At 40.6% G+C, this 16567-nt stretch overlaps 1 protein-coding gene across 1 annotated transcript; it reads right to left on the reverse strand.

Annotated features, from left to right (window-relative positions):
* Positions 1 to 922: 922 nt before the first annotated feature.
* On the reverse strand, positions 923 to 6936 carry pi15a (peptidase inhibitor 15a). Its single transcript, XM_039789463.1, has 6 exons — positions 6795 to 6936; positions 6321 to 6646; positions 5289 to 5407; positions 3856 to 3988; positions 3657 to 3772; positions 923 to 2589 (listed from the first exon to the last, which is right to left on the reverse strand). Exons 2-6 carry the CDS (start codon positions 6594 to 6596, stop codon positions 2454 to 2456), a joined length of 780 nt encoding a protein of 259 aa, XP_039645397.1. The 5' UTR covers positions 6597 to 6646; positions 6795 to 6936; the 3' UTR covers positions 923 to 2453.
* Between the last annotated feature and the right edge of the window lie 9631 nt (positions 6937 to 16567).

Here is a 16567-nt window from a genome sequence, read left to right on the forward strand (position 1 = left end):
ATGCATACTAATGTGTTCCTCGAAAACTCTCTGTTGGTTGATTCCAGGGAGTGTGCTGGTCTTTTAGGGCTGGCTGTGTAGATGAAGCTTCTTAATAAAGTGCAGGAAGTGGTTTAAAAAGTTCATGCTATGCAAAGTTTAGCATTAAAATGTTAGGCATTGTATTCCAACCTGCCAAAGTGCATTGCAGTGCAGCAAACAATTCAGCCTGAGAGATGTTTTCTGCAGCCCAGTTTGCTTTGAACTAATGCAGATCTTCATAGTCTTGTTGGTTTGTTAATTTGTTTGCTTGATAACCTGTTGATCTCACGCATATAACTTTGATGAAGGCTGGCCCAGAACCATATCCAGCAGTCCCAGCTGGAGAAAAGAGTAAAAGTTGCAGCATCTGCCCAACACATCAGAACATTTATGGCTCTCCCTCTTTGTTCCTGCCTCTCACCAACTCTCTCCTACTTTCTCCATCATACTCTGCACACAAATTTTAAAGCTGTAGAGCTAGTCTTTTTCCTTCCACTCTGCTCCCTGTTTTTCCCTCTGAGGTCAATGATTTCATTGGACAAACTCAAACAAGAGGATCCCCTGAAATCCTGTTAATTGTCTGTTCATTTGTGTAGACATAGACAGATGGGGTAAAAGTCAACCTTCTCTTATTAGGATTCAGATGTAGTCCTAGCATGTTTTCTCTTCTCCGTCTAAGGCTTTGATACGCAGGATGTGGGACTGTGCAATGGCACCATATGAATTGAAAGTGAAAGCTGAGAATCAAAGAGCCGGATTGGTACTGTGGGCAGAACCTCTAATCAATATCCGACATGAGGAAGAGCTCAGATAACACAGCCCCAGACAATGGACAATGATACTTTTTTTGGCCAAGGGCAAGGCATGGGTTGAATTGTAAAAAAAAAAATTAAAGACACAATCAAAATAGACCATTTTTATTACAAATACAAAACACAACAGGAAAAGCGCAGTTCGTTGCATAAATAGCTTGTTGTTGATTTAAATACAGTCAGTGCGGAATATGTTCCTATTTTATAAAGCATTATTTCCCTCTAAGGTTTGCATCAATGGCTACATTTTTTGCTGTATTTGGATATGTCTCCATCACACTGCTGATTGTGTCCTTCTCAGAAACTGTCCCAATTTGAAAAGAAATTCTGATGCATTTGCCAAAGTTAAAAGTGTTGAGGCATTCACTTGCCAACATTATGCTAGTGCTTAGTTCATAGAAATAGTACCAAGTTACTTTACATTATTTCCTTAAAAATTATAAAAGTTGACATGCAAATGAACCATATTCAGTACATTTTAATCATTCAGATATATTTACAATTCTTTTACAAAACAATACAAAAATGAATATCAATTAAATATTTTTCCCCATATAAAAATGAATAACTTACAGTATACTTGTTTTAGGATAGTCGTTGTATAATGATTATCTACATGTACAAAAAAACGAATTTCCTGGTATTTTGGAAATTTTTAAAAAATTAAGGTGCACTTGAGTGCCTATTAACTCCAAAAAACAAACTACATCAGTGATCATAACAAAATATTAACAATGAAATTGTTCCAATATACCAATACACCATGTACAAATATGATTATAAAACAGATATGTGAGTCAGATTTATTCTATGTGCTCTCTTTAGCATAAATATTAGATATAATATGAATGAAACCTGTGAAACGTCTGTAATGAAACAACCTAATCAGTGCAGATTAAAACTGCAAATGCACTAATGTTGAAACAAACGGCTTTTGACAACAGAGGCGTCATCTATGCTAGCATCACGCCTTTAAATAAAGATCTCTCAATCTGACTGACTGTGTAGTCATTTTGTCATATATTTTCAGTTTACAGTAAGTGCACTCTTGTCAACAAATTGTTGCCAATTTGTTCCAGGACACAAATGGAAATTGCAATAGACTTGAGTATGAAGTTTGATGTAGCCTACCTACAGCAGCTACAAAGCTGACACTGCCAGTGTGTAGGTTTTACCCTCTGAGGTCAAAAGCTTTGATGTTTATATCACACCATTCCTGTGAAGGCAGAGCACACAACATGAAGGTGTGATTCCCATAGCACCAAAGTGAGCAGGTATGAGCTGCTATGATCTTATTATGTCCTTAATTACCACATTGTCAATGGTAAACAAACATAGTGAAATATGCAGCACCACATACAGTATATACTGTGTTTAAGGACCCATTCTACACATAAATTATATTTCATCAATTCAAATAGTCATGTAACAAATTAATTTACAGTTTATTTACAAGTCATCAAAATTGTCTGCTGCCTTAAAATGTATGTTTCTGTCTTTAAATAAGTCCATATATACAAAATAGTGTGGTCCACGACTGCTGTGCAAATCCTTAAGGGATTAAAATAATGTCTCTGTGGTACTGTAGGTTGTCAGCTTATGTCGAGAGGAAACCTGTGTTTATTTGAACCAGTGCAGGTAGTTTGTCTTGAGAGCGGGGAAGCACATGTTGTTGCTGCAGGAGCCCCCGTAGCTGGGAGGGCAGGCGGAGCAGGGTACACCTACTTTGTAGGGAGCCTCTCCGATCCAGTTGCCCCTGGAAGACAGAAACATGTACAGTGTCAATGGAGTTAGATGTAACCAGAGAGTCTATATTAAATATATTTTCAACTTGAATCAGCATAGCTTGTCTAAATATGTCTAAATGCTGGAATCAAAGATGATGAATGGATGATCAGGTATAGGAGAGGTTCAATGTGGCCAGGTTCTACATAAACAAATGTTTTCCAAAAAAACAGAACATACTTTTGTATATGGATAATATGGATTAATATGAATATGTGTGCACAAGGAATACATTTGAGAAACAGTTTGTCAGTTTTAAAGAGGAAAATGTTAAAAGATGATAAAAGTTCATTCTTGACAATCTCATTTGAATGTCCATTTCGTAGCTTTTTGCTCAGTTTGACCAAAAGCCCTTATAGTGCTTAGAAAAATATTGAATTTGAACATCTGGTATTCCCTGACAACTGTTCAAAATCTATCTATCTGCTCATGAAGATGACGTAAAATGTATTTATAAAGCCCTTTTCACAGCATGGATGTGGCTCCAGAACAGCTACCAAATGACCTTAAAATGAGATTAAAATGATGTCATAATAAGTTTGCTTTGTCAAGAGCAGAATATCACTTATTTAGCAATCTGTACTTTCTGAGCAAATGAGAAATCCCACTTCAGCAAGTGTATCACTGAAAATGTAAATGGTAACCAGCTATCTGGACACCACCCAGATTCAAGATGCCAGTGCCATCTGGTGTTATAGCAGCCTCAATGTCCTGAGCCTGTTACTCTTACATATGTCTCAAACCAATGGGATTAAAGAACCTGGCTCACATGTCAGTCACAAGTCCCAACAGGCTTTGATTGTTGGAATTTTTTCGAGAATTTTTCTCCTGTTTCGTGGCTCTCCGGAGCTTTGGTTATGTGGTACCGGTTCACAGGCTTGTATCGAGGTTATCTGAATCTCCCAGCAACATGGGTGGCATTTCACAACTCAGCACACAACAGAGGCGTCTGTGTCGGGATTAAGCCACCGTCATCAGGTTAACAGGTTCTTTAGAATTAACAGGCTTCCTTACAGCATGTATTTAAAGTACACTTACTTGGGTGAGTAGTTGCAAACTAAATACGTCGCCCGTTTCCACACTGAGCCCCATACGTTCATATTATGACATGTGTGAACAGCACAGCCTACTTTGTTGGATGTTGCCCACACCATCTGCAAAAAAAGACATTTACAAGCCAATTAATGCCATTGTTACACCAATTCATAGTATGTAATACTCATTGTTGTCTGTGTACCTGTGTATAATGGGTACACATGGGTCCATAGCATCTGAGAGGGCATCGAGGGTTGCAGTCGCGGGGGTAGGGAAAGGAGTAATCCTTGACCTCATCGTACCAAGGCTTCACCAGCTGGAGAATGGATCGATAGCTGTGAACAGAAGCCCGACAGTAAACTATACTGTACAACTAATGATAAGCAACTAATACAGGCTGACCTTGTCACCGGACAGAGATTCAAGCCTTGATAATCTATGATTTGCCAATTATCAATATATTTTAGGATAAAATAGTAAGAGGTGGATGTGTAGTTTGGCTGTGTAGGAAAAGAAGCGACCGATTCTACTCTGGCTCAACAGGCCAGAGTCTTTTTGACTCCACCGGTCACTTCTCAAAGTTTCCCCTTTAATTTTTGTGTTCGTTGAAAGGCAGACCAGGAAATGAATACTCAGGATTCGTTCAGTTAAACTATAACAATCTTTAGTAAAATTATATTGCAAACAGGTGTTTTGCATGACACAGAAAACTGTAAGACACTGACTTGGACCTGTGATTCTTGCTGTACAGCAAAAAGCTGCATTGTTTCAAATCTCAGCCCTGTGTGTGTGTAGCATTTACAGATTTCAGTTATTTCCATATTTGTGTGCGTTCCCTCAAGTTGCTCTGGTTTCCTCCCACAGTTATTGAACCAACCATTTTTAATATTTCTTGTGAATTTGACTGGATTCTTTTTTTCAAATTGTTTCCAAGTCATTTATGGTGTTTCAGGACATGCGGCTCAAGTATAGGGAAGATCTAAAATGTTCTAAACATTTTGTCACATTGTGAACTGTAGAGTTACCATGAATGACATTTCAGCATATCAACAAGGGCATTTTAAAAATGTGCCAGAGCTTCAGAGTTTGCAGCCAAACAGCAACGATTTTAATACTATATATATATAACAAAGATTGAGTTATCGTGATTGTTTTCACAATAGTCAGGTTTATTTGTAAGATATCCAAACGTGCTCTGCAGAATCGTATTACTACTTAGATCTAGTAGTTTTTTTTTCAGGAAATAACATTACTAAAGAACTTCCTAGCAAGCCACGAGGAATAATCAGAATGAGCAGTATTCCCTTGAGACTCATGATGTTCCTCAATAAAATAAAAAAAAGAGTGTACGGACATGTGAAGGTGCCCTGTGTTTCCAAATGGAAAATCAAGACCCACTAAAGGGATGCGCCTTTGTCCTCAGGGGTCATGGCTGAAAACACAACTTTTGTTTATTTGAAGGGTCACAGGAGCATTCCTCAAGCAGTCACCGGGTCACAGTGCAAAAACCTTTAGGAGAAAGAAGAAGGGGGCGGCAAGGCAACGACCATGACTGCAGCGAGACAGAGAGTCATCCCTGAGAGGAGCAGCAGATGTCGGGGAGGGGGAGGGGGAGGGGAGTCAAAGGTCACTCACCGTCCTGTCCTGACTGAGAGGTTTTGACCCAGGAACCTGAGGAGGTGAGGTGGCCCGTGCTCCCACAGGCAGGCATGAGCCCAGTCCTCGGCTGTCTTAGCCAGGGTTTCGTCCCACACCTAAACACACAGGCACATGGTGGGAACGTGGAAACCCATTACACAACTGAAAATATCAACACTACAGATCTTCATTTAACAGTGAGATGTGAGATAAGAGTTGGCACTTGAGTTCATAGCACTGTTACAGGTGTTACCATGGCAAGGAGCATAAGTCATCCATCAAATCAGTTACATAAGCAGAGAAAGTTCATTGCCCAGTGTCCAATGTAACTCTTTCACTGAATAGACAGGGAGTTGGATAGCATTGGTTTAAGAATACCAAACTTGTCAACAGCCACACTCATGAATGGTTTCATTGGGAATGGTTTGGGATTGGAGCAATGAGGAGAGATCTCCCCCGATGACTTCATTCTACAGGACTTTTGTCAGTTTTGCATCTCATTATCAGTGCAACTACAGAGGATGGAGATGCTGCCAATTTAAAGCATGAAAATATGATAGCTGAGTTGCTATGTTCGTCTGACACAGTTGCTGGAACAACCTTTCAAAGTAAAACGAGCATTATATTGCTTCACACCATAACATTTTATTTTGCAGCTCACAGTAATGAGCTATAGATGAAATTGAAAGTGTGACTCAGAAATGTTGGGATTTTGCCATCAAGTGACCACTCTCTCCATATTATGGTATACATGACCCCATTTCTACTTTGGTGGTCTCCTGCAGTGCAATTTGCTACAGATAGGTGAAGGTGCCAAGAAACGTCAAGACATTTGTCACTTAACTTCCTGACACAGTTACTGTACATCTATTCAAATCAGATTCTCCATCACCTCTTATTATTTCACTTGACGCATGCTCTTTGGTAATTAGCAGAACATAATAATAAAACATTCTAAGGAGGAGGAGGTATAAAGTGCATGGTTCCAGGAATATGAAAATGCATGCACATTAATTAAGTTTCACTTACCATGTATTCCATATTGGAAGCTGGGGGAAAGACCTTCCCTCTTACTTTGTTATGGTAGTCAAGAATGGCAAGCATGTCGTTCTGACTAATGTAACGCTTCCTCCTGCTTTTGGAAATAGTCGTGGTGTCGGTTCCATAGCTGTGCGCTGCGCCTAGATTGGTGAAATTGGTGGCTGGCAAGGACGTGGAGACAGCAGGAATAGTTGTTGCCAATGCACTTGCTCCGCAAGATACGCACAGAAGTATTAGGTCTACGGCAAATAACTGAAGTATCATGTTTGTTTTTTTGGAAACTGCAGACAGAATATCCCGCGTCTTGGAGTGATCTGAAAAGAAAGCAAAAAAGACAAACTTAAAGTGTTGTCGCGGTGCGCACAAATAAGAGGCATTTTAAATTCAGACATGCTTAGCTTCAAACCTCCAACGCAGGACAGAAAAACCAGAGACATTCCTCCACACAATAGTTGGTCCTACCTTTTCTTGCGCAGCGGTACCTTGTGCCTGCGTTGCCAAGGCTGCGTCACCTCTAAAGACTCGGCAATGGATTGGAGAGAGGGAGGGCAAGTGAGGAGATTTTGCGCTTTGCAAACTTAGTGAGTGCTTCAGGAGAAGTCCGTCTATTGGGGGTTTATATAGGCTATTGCAGTGGACGATGCAGGAAGTGCGCCTGCCTTGGAGGTAGACGCACAGCCCCTCCTTGTCACCTGAAACACAGCATATGTTTGGTTTTTCCGAACCCATTTCTGGCAAATCTTGCTCAATTTCATCATGGCATCTGCTTTAGGTTTGGGCAGCTGCAGGATGTGGAAGGACAACATTTAATTAACAAAGTACACCAGGGTACGTGGATAGAGCATAAAACATGACTATTTATGCCTTGTCCTAGGTCCTCAAAAAGCAAGTGTGAAGTATGTTGCTATGAATGTGATTTATGATTTATATTATATGTATTATATTTAAATATGAACCCTCAATCTCACAATATTGATTGACTTGACTTTAATGAAGCTCTTAACAATCACTTTGTCACATCAGCTCCATATGAAGGTGATACAATTTGCACTTGCCACAAGCTCCACTGGTCACTGGTCAGGACATCCACATAAACTCATGGGTGGGAGGAAGCCAGCTGTTTTTGTGAGTCAAATCAGTGTGAGAGCTGCGTCCATGTGTCCTATTAGTCTTCTTTGTCATATTCATTATACTATAAAGATTACACTTGTTCAGTGTGTAGCTCCAGCTGTGTGGTTTGCCAGGGCAAATGCAGAGCCAAGAGAGAGAGAAAAAATAACTCTGCAGGTCATCATTTCATTGGCAGCTGGTGAACAAATTAAAGAAACGTGACGCAGAAACAATTTTCCTCCCCCTTTTTTCTTCTCTCGCTCTGTCCCTCCTCCTCTCTTGTTGCCGACAACTGGTGCTTTCCCAAAAAATCTTCTAGGAAGTGATGGACTTTTCAGGTGCTGGAATTAATGGAAGGGATATATATCACTCAAGAGTGGTGCACAGCAAAGATTAACTCCTCTGTTTCATTCCATCCATACATTTCAGCTCATACTCTCCACTGCTGCTGCTCCTCTTCCTCAACTGACTAAAGGCTTGATGGAAAGTTAGGTAAATCATGACAGATTAGTTAAATATCTCTACTTCCTATACCTGATCCAGGACTCTGCTTTATGTCAGGACACTAAGCAGAATGCTCTGTTGAGCCTTGAATTTTAACAGGAAAAACTTCAAATATTTAAAGTTATCAGCGTGCAAGAGGATTGGAGATGTGATGTCGGCTTTATGTATTTTATGATTATTTTATTTATAGTATTATTTATTTTCACGAGAAAGCAGACCTAATTCCAAACTCAAGGAGACCATGAGCTACCTCTGAGTGAACTCTGTACTTGTACTGTAAGATAAGAAAGAGATAGAATCTGCTTTTTATAATATTTTCCAGCTATTTCCACGGAACTATACTCAACAACTAGTAAATATTGATTAAATCCATTCAATAGCCTATATTTTGAGAAATTATGTGATTTTGTTTTTTTTGTTTCTGTTATGACTATGCACCATCACATCTGCTCAGTATTTTGACTCATCCTCTCATCTGGTATTAATAGTCAGGCCACTCTCCAGCCAGCACGGTACGACAGCCAAAGATTCTGATCAACACGGTGCTCAGTGATCTCATCCCCAGGTTTATAGCCATATTATTGTCCATATTATCAAATTAGCTTAACATACACTTGTTTCACAGCATTTCACACTGTCTTCATACACACGCACACACACACACACACACACACACACACACACACACACACACACACACACACACACACACACACACACACAGTTTCGTTACTTGCAGTCTCCATAAGGCCCAGATGATATTCCCTCAGTCTCAGAGTGCTGGTACTTGTTTGTGTAGTGAACCCAGTGACTTCAAAAGAAGTTGCAGCATTATTATCATATTATCAGAGTAATTAGGGCATTATTTGGGGCACATGCTGCTCTGAGGGGCCTTGGGTCTGTTTTGGAAAGGCATTCTTTTTTAGACAGAGCATTTATTTACCTACAATATATTGTTCCAAGTTTCCCCCACGCTTCCCCCCTCTCCGAAGGCCTCTCGAAGCCCAGTGTTGATGCCAGTACAGCAGAGAGAATGAGGTGCAGTGGTGAGCAGGAGGGAAAGCAAGAAAGAGGCATACAGACAATAGACAGCTTCAACAAGTGTGTTGCATTGGTTAGGATTCTAGATGCATCCAACCAAGCCAAAAGAATTTAAAATCGAAATTATTTTGAGTAAATAGTGTATAGCATCATGTGCATCTGTGCAATAAACCCAAGACCAAAACAACCAATCATCTGTTTTTTAAATAAGTGTTATTGGACAGTTTTTCACCCAGGTCTGGAGCATAGTGTACCTGGACAATTCAATAAGTAACAAAATCTCCTTAGGATGGCTCCTCGCTCAGTCCACTATTCCATCAATATAAGCACATGCTGTAGACTCCAGCTCAGCTGTGCACTCCACCCAAGGCTATTGTTACTGCGCTGGCAGAGTCCACGATGCGTGGGAAAGTCACTAAGAGATCGGCAGCATGTGAATGGATGAATGACAAAATAGGTCTAATGTGACTTGTAAGGACCAAAACTTTTAGAAGCAGTTTGAAAGGTGAGATAGTAAGCTGTGGATCAAGTTGTTCACAGGGTGGTCATGGTGGTTTGTATTTGGATATGCTTTTATTTTGTGAATTTAGAAATTTGATTTGAAGGAATAGTTTGACATTTTGGGAAATATGCTTTCTTGGGCTAATAGTCTATGGACTATTTCTTGGCCAAGTGCAGTCTTTCTGGTTGCCACCTCAAAGGTGACAATAAGATGTCAATAGACAAATAATGTCTATCACATATACAGATGAAACAAATGACACATAACATGTTAATTAGTGAGCTGGTTGGTGGCTTTTGTTACCTTTGGACAGAGTTAGGCTAGCTCTTTCACCCTGTTTCTAGTCTTTATGCTAAGCTAAGATAACCAACTGCTTCTAGTATATTTACAGTACAGACATGAATTAACCTTCTCTTCTAACTCTCGGCAAGGAAGCAAATCATATTTCCCAAACCGTCCGACTGTTCTTTTAATCACCCATGCCAAGTAATGCAAATATGATGAGTTTGATAAAAGTACTTATTACTATGAAAATAGGGTGAATCGTACTGTATATTGGCTTTGTTAAGTGAATTGTATTGGGGCAGCTGGGAAGTTGTTATGTCATGGGTTGTTTTTTGTTGGAAAAAAGAAAAAGTGACATTTCAAGAGCGGTTTACATTGGTAAGAAGCCCAGTCTCTAACTTCAAACTGTCCAGGCTGCTTTCTTCCACACACAGCTGTTAAACATTGTATCAGTGGAATATGCAGTTACATAGCAAATACTGTATGTTTCACACAGTCTGCTAACTTACGACGGGGCGATGGCTTGTTGACAGAGAAAAAAGCTGCGGGTGAGAAAGCTTCAACCCTGTGTCCCCGTCAGAAGTTCAGGAGTGGATTATTACTCCTCCCTTGTCCAAAGAGTAACAAGCACAGTAATTAAGTCAATAAATATCTGAGTCTTCTGATCAAAGAGTGCCCTTGCTGAGCTTCAATTTAATTCAAAATTAAATTCCTGCTGTGTTTGGACTGTATATAGACCAAGGTGCTATATAACATCACTGATGAAACTCGGCTGCAATGCCAGCTGTTACTGTAACTACAGTACTTATTGCTGAAGGATCACCCAATATAACCCAAAGCCACTTTGTCTTCTGTTTACCTAATAGTGACCTCCACAAACATGACCGTAGAGAATCTATTCCAGACTGCATGTTTTCCCCTGTTGTCTAGATACAAGTGGCTGTTGTTTGGCTCCTCGGTGGAATCTAAGGTGACTTTGTCCCCAACCTTGATCACAGGAAGGAAACACACTATAAAAAAGCATTAAGGGAAGAGCAAACAGCAAACGACAGTGAGAGAAATTAAGGTTCAGATTCAGCAGAATTTGAATAACTCTTTTTTTTCTCCAGATGATGTGAATAATTCCTAGAACAAGATGACAAAAGGTAGGAGACAAGGGAAAATATAACACTAGAAAGTTGCTGCACCATGAGCTTTATGCAAGGGCCTGTAAAAGTGCTTCAAACAATCTTAACAAACATAATGTCGGCAGAACATACACAATTAAACACCCTTTTCTCGAAACACTATTTAGAGTGTGGGAAAAAACCTGAGGGATTACCGGGGCGGGGGGGGGCGGGCTTTCTCGTCAGGAATAAGTCGCTCAGCTTGTGTATCTATTTTTGACATGTTACATTCCTTTGCCCCCAGATATTCTCACCCATCTATAAGACATTTACAACCATCTTTGATGCTCAGGCCTTGTAAGACTGCACATAGACGGGGCTGTGGTTGCACACAGACATTTCTCAAGAGGTTCAGATGTCAGCTGAAAGAGAGACAGGCAAACATGAAAAATCCAGCAGGACCTAAAGTTAGAGCTGAGGCGTTTTATGATGTATCTTCATGACAGCAGGTAACAAAAAATATCACCTGGGGCTCAGAAGTGAGCTGCCAAAACCAAAACAACCTATACAGAGTTTTCTAAAAAGCTGTGATATAGCCTACCTTTACTTTTATGCCAGGAGATAATGCGTCATTACAACCCACTTTATGGATTTACATTATGTTTGAAAAGTTTGACATTTGGGAAATGCGCTTATTTACTTTCTTGCAGAGGGTTAGATGATCGATGCCACTCTTATCTGTACGCTAAATGAAGCTAGAGCCAGGAGACAGTTACTTTAGCTAATCAGAACTAGAAAAAGGTTAAGGTTAGGTGGGAACTGTTAGCCTGGCTCTGTTTAAAGGTAAACAAAAACTCGATAGGTCACTAATTGACACGTTTCATCTGGTTTGTTTAATTCGTCCAAAAACCAAAGTATTCTTTTTAAGTTGTCCGGCAGTCTGCTCAAGCTAAGTGCATGCCACATTCGGCACTCTACTGAATGCAGATTGGTGGCTGATTCTTCCGATAAAGGTGGATTTCTTGTGATCTGCCTTGGCCATTTGGGAAAAAAAGAGATGGTTAGATGCATGCTGGCTTCATCAGCCTGTGGCTGTGTAGGCCTGGAGGCGGTCTAGACAGCAGATGAGCAATGAGTTGGGCCCTGGCAGACAGGCCCTGTGGCTGGGACTCTCTTGGGCAGGGCCTTTGGGACTCCTGTCCTTGGCAGAAATGATACATGCACTGGACTATTCTGAGGTCGAGACACCCTAGCCTTTGTAATTCTAATATGTTACTTCTAATTGATGAAGTTAAATAGGAGAAAATTAAAAACAGGTCATAGCTGTTGCCTAAGTCCACTTTTATACATATACCTTCTGATTCCTGTACTGAAATCCTTAGCTGCTAAAGTCTGTTTTTCCTATAGTCAAAATTTTGCTGAAGTGAAAGAAAAGCTTCAGTCCCGATCCCAACGTGGGTGGTTTAAGACTTGATCCTTGCTTACTTGGCATCTAGTAAGAGCTTTTGTGTTGCTGGAAAAGCACAGGCGAGGACTGCAACTTTTGCGTCCAGAGTGCAGTGGTGACATTTGGTGAACTGTACCATTCATCGTTAAAGAATATGCAAATTGTTATGTTGGATTATTTTTTATGTCAGCTTTTCTTCCTTGATCCTATTAGAGCCTGTTCAAGCAGCTACCTGCCAGAAAACCGTGCAACAAAGTACAATAACACAAGTGATACCATTGTTACACTCATGGTTGCTCCTTTCATGATCTAAGACACTAGACACTATTGTTACAGAAACCTTCATTTTACACTAGTTAGGTTTAATAGTGGACTTCTGCGCTATGGATTTGGCACATTAGATTCAACAAGATGTTACTGAAGCCTGGACTGTATTGTGTTAAGTATGTTGATTCGACATGCCAAAGTGGAGACATTTTCCAGCTCCAGCATGTTTCAAAATATTGTGCAGAGTGATGTGAAATAAATGTTGTGTTTTTTCCAATATATAGTATTGCTTGTTGTGACGCTGTGTGCTAATCTGTTGCTTTAGCTCAGAAGCAGATGAGGCCCAAAAATTAGACCTGAAACAGAGCAAAAACAAAATGTGTTATTCAGATTTTTCTTCCATAGATGTTGGTTGCTCTCTTGATTTTGGCCTTGAGGATGACAGAAATCTGGTAATCAAGCTTCAGAGTCCAAGGAGAGTTCAGAAGGCTATGTACTAAAACAGCAATAATGCTGGAATTAAAAAAGATTCATATTTAATTTGTGACTGATAGGATATCATAAAAGAAACTTAAGATGTTCAGAATCAGACAGGCTTCTTGCGTATTTATCTCACTTAAGTTTAGGTCAATGACGTCGAAGGAATAATCATCAATCTGTCATTAGCAGGCTCTTGCCCATGCTGTATTTATGATGACATCAGTGTTTTTGTTGGATCCAGCTTATCAGAAATGCTTGAGCTTTCTTGTGCAATGTGTTCCATGGAAGTGATGGATTTCAAGTTAAGATGAAGCAAAGTCTCTGTGGGTTTCTGGGAGTCCCCCTTTTGACCTCTTGTCTTCGTCACTCTTGCAATTGGCATGCAGTTTCTAGGTTTTCCCAATTGGAGTTGATGGGACCGGTCATAGTGTCTCATACTTTTATTGAATTTTCCCAAATACTGGCCCAGAACCCACTTGTTGTTTCGGGTCAAGGCTGGAGACATGGTTGTCACAGTCTTTTGTATTTATTTGATCGGTCAAATTTATTGAAAATAACTGTTTAGAGGTTTGGTGGCTTAAGACTGGATACTCCCTTGCGCCCTCTCTCTCCCTTAAGACTGTTTTGGTCCAAACAAGGTGACCTCAGATGTTTTGCACTGTACCCCCCTTTGTGAGGCATGAACCCGCTGCGGCAGGTGGCATCCCTCGTAAGAATTTACGACTTGGTTCTACGTGGTTAATGCAAACAAACCAAGTTTTATGGAGCAAATACTGAAAGGTCATGATCCCTGCAGTTTGATAGTACCATGACAGAGAAACCTGGCTTCATTTATCCTGTGGTACCTGTGAAATGCTCTCAGAAATCCAAAATCCAAATTACAGTTTTCCAGGCAATTTAACTCTTTGACATCATGAAAAACCATCATGTCTAATGACATATTTGCAAATCTATTTACTATACTGTATTTCATGTTGTAAAGACATACTGTAAAGTAGAAGCCAAAATCAATGATATCTATGGAGCCTTTGAAAGCCCCAAAACATTGGTTCATACTGAAGACATATGGTATTAATTTGATTTTCAAAAAGGATCATCCAATCCTAGATCATTTCCTGAAACAGCTGGGCACTGTAGTTTTTGGCAAACAATAAAACATGACAAAACTGTGCATTTGTAGGGCACTATTTTGGATTAACACACAGTTGGTGCTCTAGTGAACCTTGGAAGTTGTGAGGGACCGAACTGGCAGGCATGAGGAGTGGATTTTCTGGACCCATAAAAGAGGTCAACTAAACAGAACTTAACCCAGGCTATGCTAACTCAACATGAACTGAATAAAACTGAACAGACTTAACTGACCTAATGAGGACACATACTACCAACTAAACTACGAATAAAAAAACAGCACAATTAATTTATAAGTATATATATATATATTTAGCAATTAACTAAAACAAAAGCAAATCTCTAAACTAAAAATCCCCATCCCCCCATGATGTGGTGGACACTTGGTACATTCTGAATGGCAACTTTCTGTATTTGGCTCTGCTTTAGGTGGCCATCTTTTGTAACCTGACTCCGCCAGATGGATTGCTTCGCATTTGCTCGGCATATCCATCTGGGAACTTTCCGTTGGAGAACTTTTTGGAAGGGGCGAAAATACTGGTTAGCTGATTGGATGAACCATCTGTCTATCACCTATGTTGGTGATAGACGGGCCAAATCAACCAATCAGATCCACGAAGCATATGAAAATACAACCACAAGCCCGCCCCTGCTGCTGCAGGCAAAGCATAGCTCGTTAGCTCCTGCAAGCAAGCAACATGTCGGTAAAGGAGATTTGCCGTTTGTGTAACGAGAATTTAGGAATAAAATGTAGTGTTTCGTAGTAATATCCATGATAGTGGGCAGATGTAGGTTCCTCAGTAGAAGTTTATTTTACATTTATAACCACATGGAACACAAACCATACGACCAACAAGCGTAGCCACGTCTGACATCGTATTCACCCTGACTGTTCTAAGGCCCCGTATCCCTGCGCACGGGTGCTTAACCTTAAGTGTATCAGTGCGCGGCCCTATATACTACATCCCCCTTTCTTAACATGATGATCAACCTTCAACACTTGAATTGCCCACCTAATCCGTACTGAATATCATGTGATGTACTAGCAGACATTTGTTTGGTAATGTTCTTCTAATTTGTCAACACACCCAAGACACTGACTGAACAACATTTATCTTAAGTAAAAGGCATGTGGAATAGGCAACTTTTCAGCACAAGATAGCATATATTAAGAGAACAATATTTCAAACTTCACACATTTCACTTCTCGCGAAGATATGTTACCAAACAGTCATCATAATATTGGAACGGATAACCTAACATTTCACATCTTTGTTTTTTTTTTTTTTTATATTGTTTTTTTTTACTGTCATTTATTTATTTAATCATTTTGTTTTTAAGCCTGACGAGATGTGATAGCAAAGCTCGACATCACCTGCTCGAACTGTCAGTGTCGACCCATCTGAAAGTCTTTAAACCTCTCAGGTGGTCTAATGACTCGCCCGCTCCTGGTGTGAGTTGGAGCCTGTGTGGATAAAGACTGAGAGTCTGCAATCTCTGCTTCACTCGTACCCGTTGAGCCTGGCAGGTCCACATCCACCAAGTCTGCATCAGAGGTCGCCTGAGTGCAGACTGGCGTTTTCCTCAGATGGCGCCTGTTGCGTCTGTAGTGCTGGCCAGATGAGGATACAATATTGTAGGAACGATGTTCGCTTCTCTCCTCAGTCACCACAGCTGGACGCCAACCCTGTGCAGTCTCCATGTGCACAGTGTCGCCGGGAAACAGGTTAGGAAGCCGCTTCGTACCTCTGTTGTAGTACCGCTGCTGTCTTTTCTGTAGGTCTTGGAGAGCAGAGTGTGCATTCTGGGGTACTGCGGGCTGGAGAATGGAACTGGAGCTTGGTAGAGTGCTCCTCAGTACCCTGCCCATAAGCAGCTGAGCAGGAGAATATTCCATACCTGTGACTGGTGTGTTCCTCAGGGTGAGAAGTGCAAGGAGAGGATCTGTTCCTGTTTGTTGTGCCTTCTTAATCACCTGCTTCACAGTTTTCACCATTCTCTCTGCTAAGCCATTAGACTGAGGATAGCGTGGGGCTAGAGTGAGTGAGTTCTATGCCCCATGATGATGCAAAGTCATGCATTTCATAACTTGAAAATGGAACGGGGTCACACACAATCTCTTTTGGAACTCCTAGTCTGCAAAACACTGATTTCATCCTCCTGATGACTGTATGTGATGACTTGTCCCTAATGTTCAGTACCTCTGGGTACTTTGAGAATTAGTCCACCATCAAGAGATATGACTGACCATGAATTTCAAAGATGTCTGCTCCCAACTTGAGCCACGGGAGCGCTCAGGTATGTCAGTGTGAGATCATCGGCTCTCTCTGGTTTCTCGACTGGAACTGTTGACATGTGCTGCAGG

Source organism: Perca fluviatilis, chromosome 22 (assembly GCF_010015445.1).
Source record: "Perca fluviatilis chromosome 22, GENO_Pfluv_1.0, whole genome shotgun sequence".
NCBI lineage: Eukaryota > Metazoa > Chordata > Actinopteri > Perciformes > Percidae > Perca > Perca fluviatilis.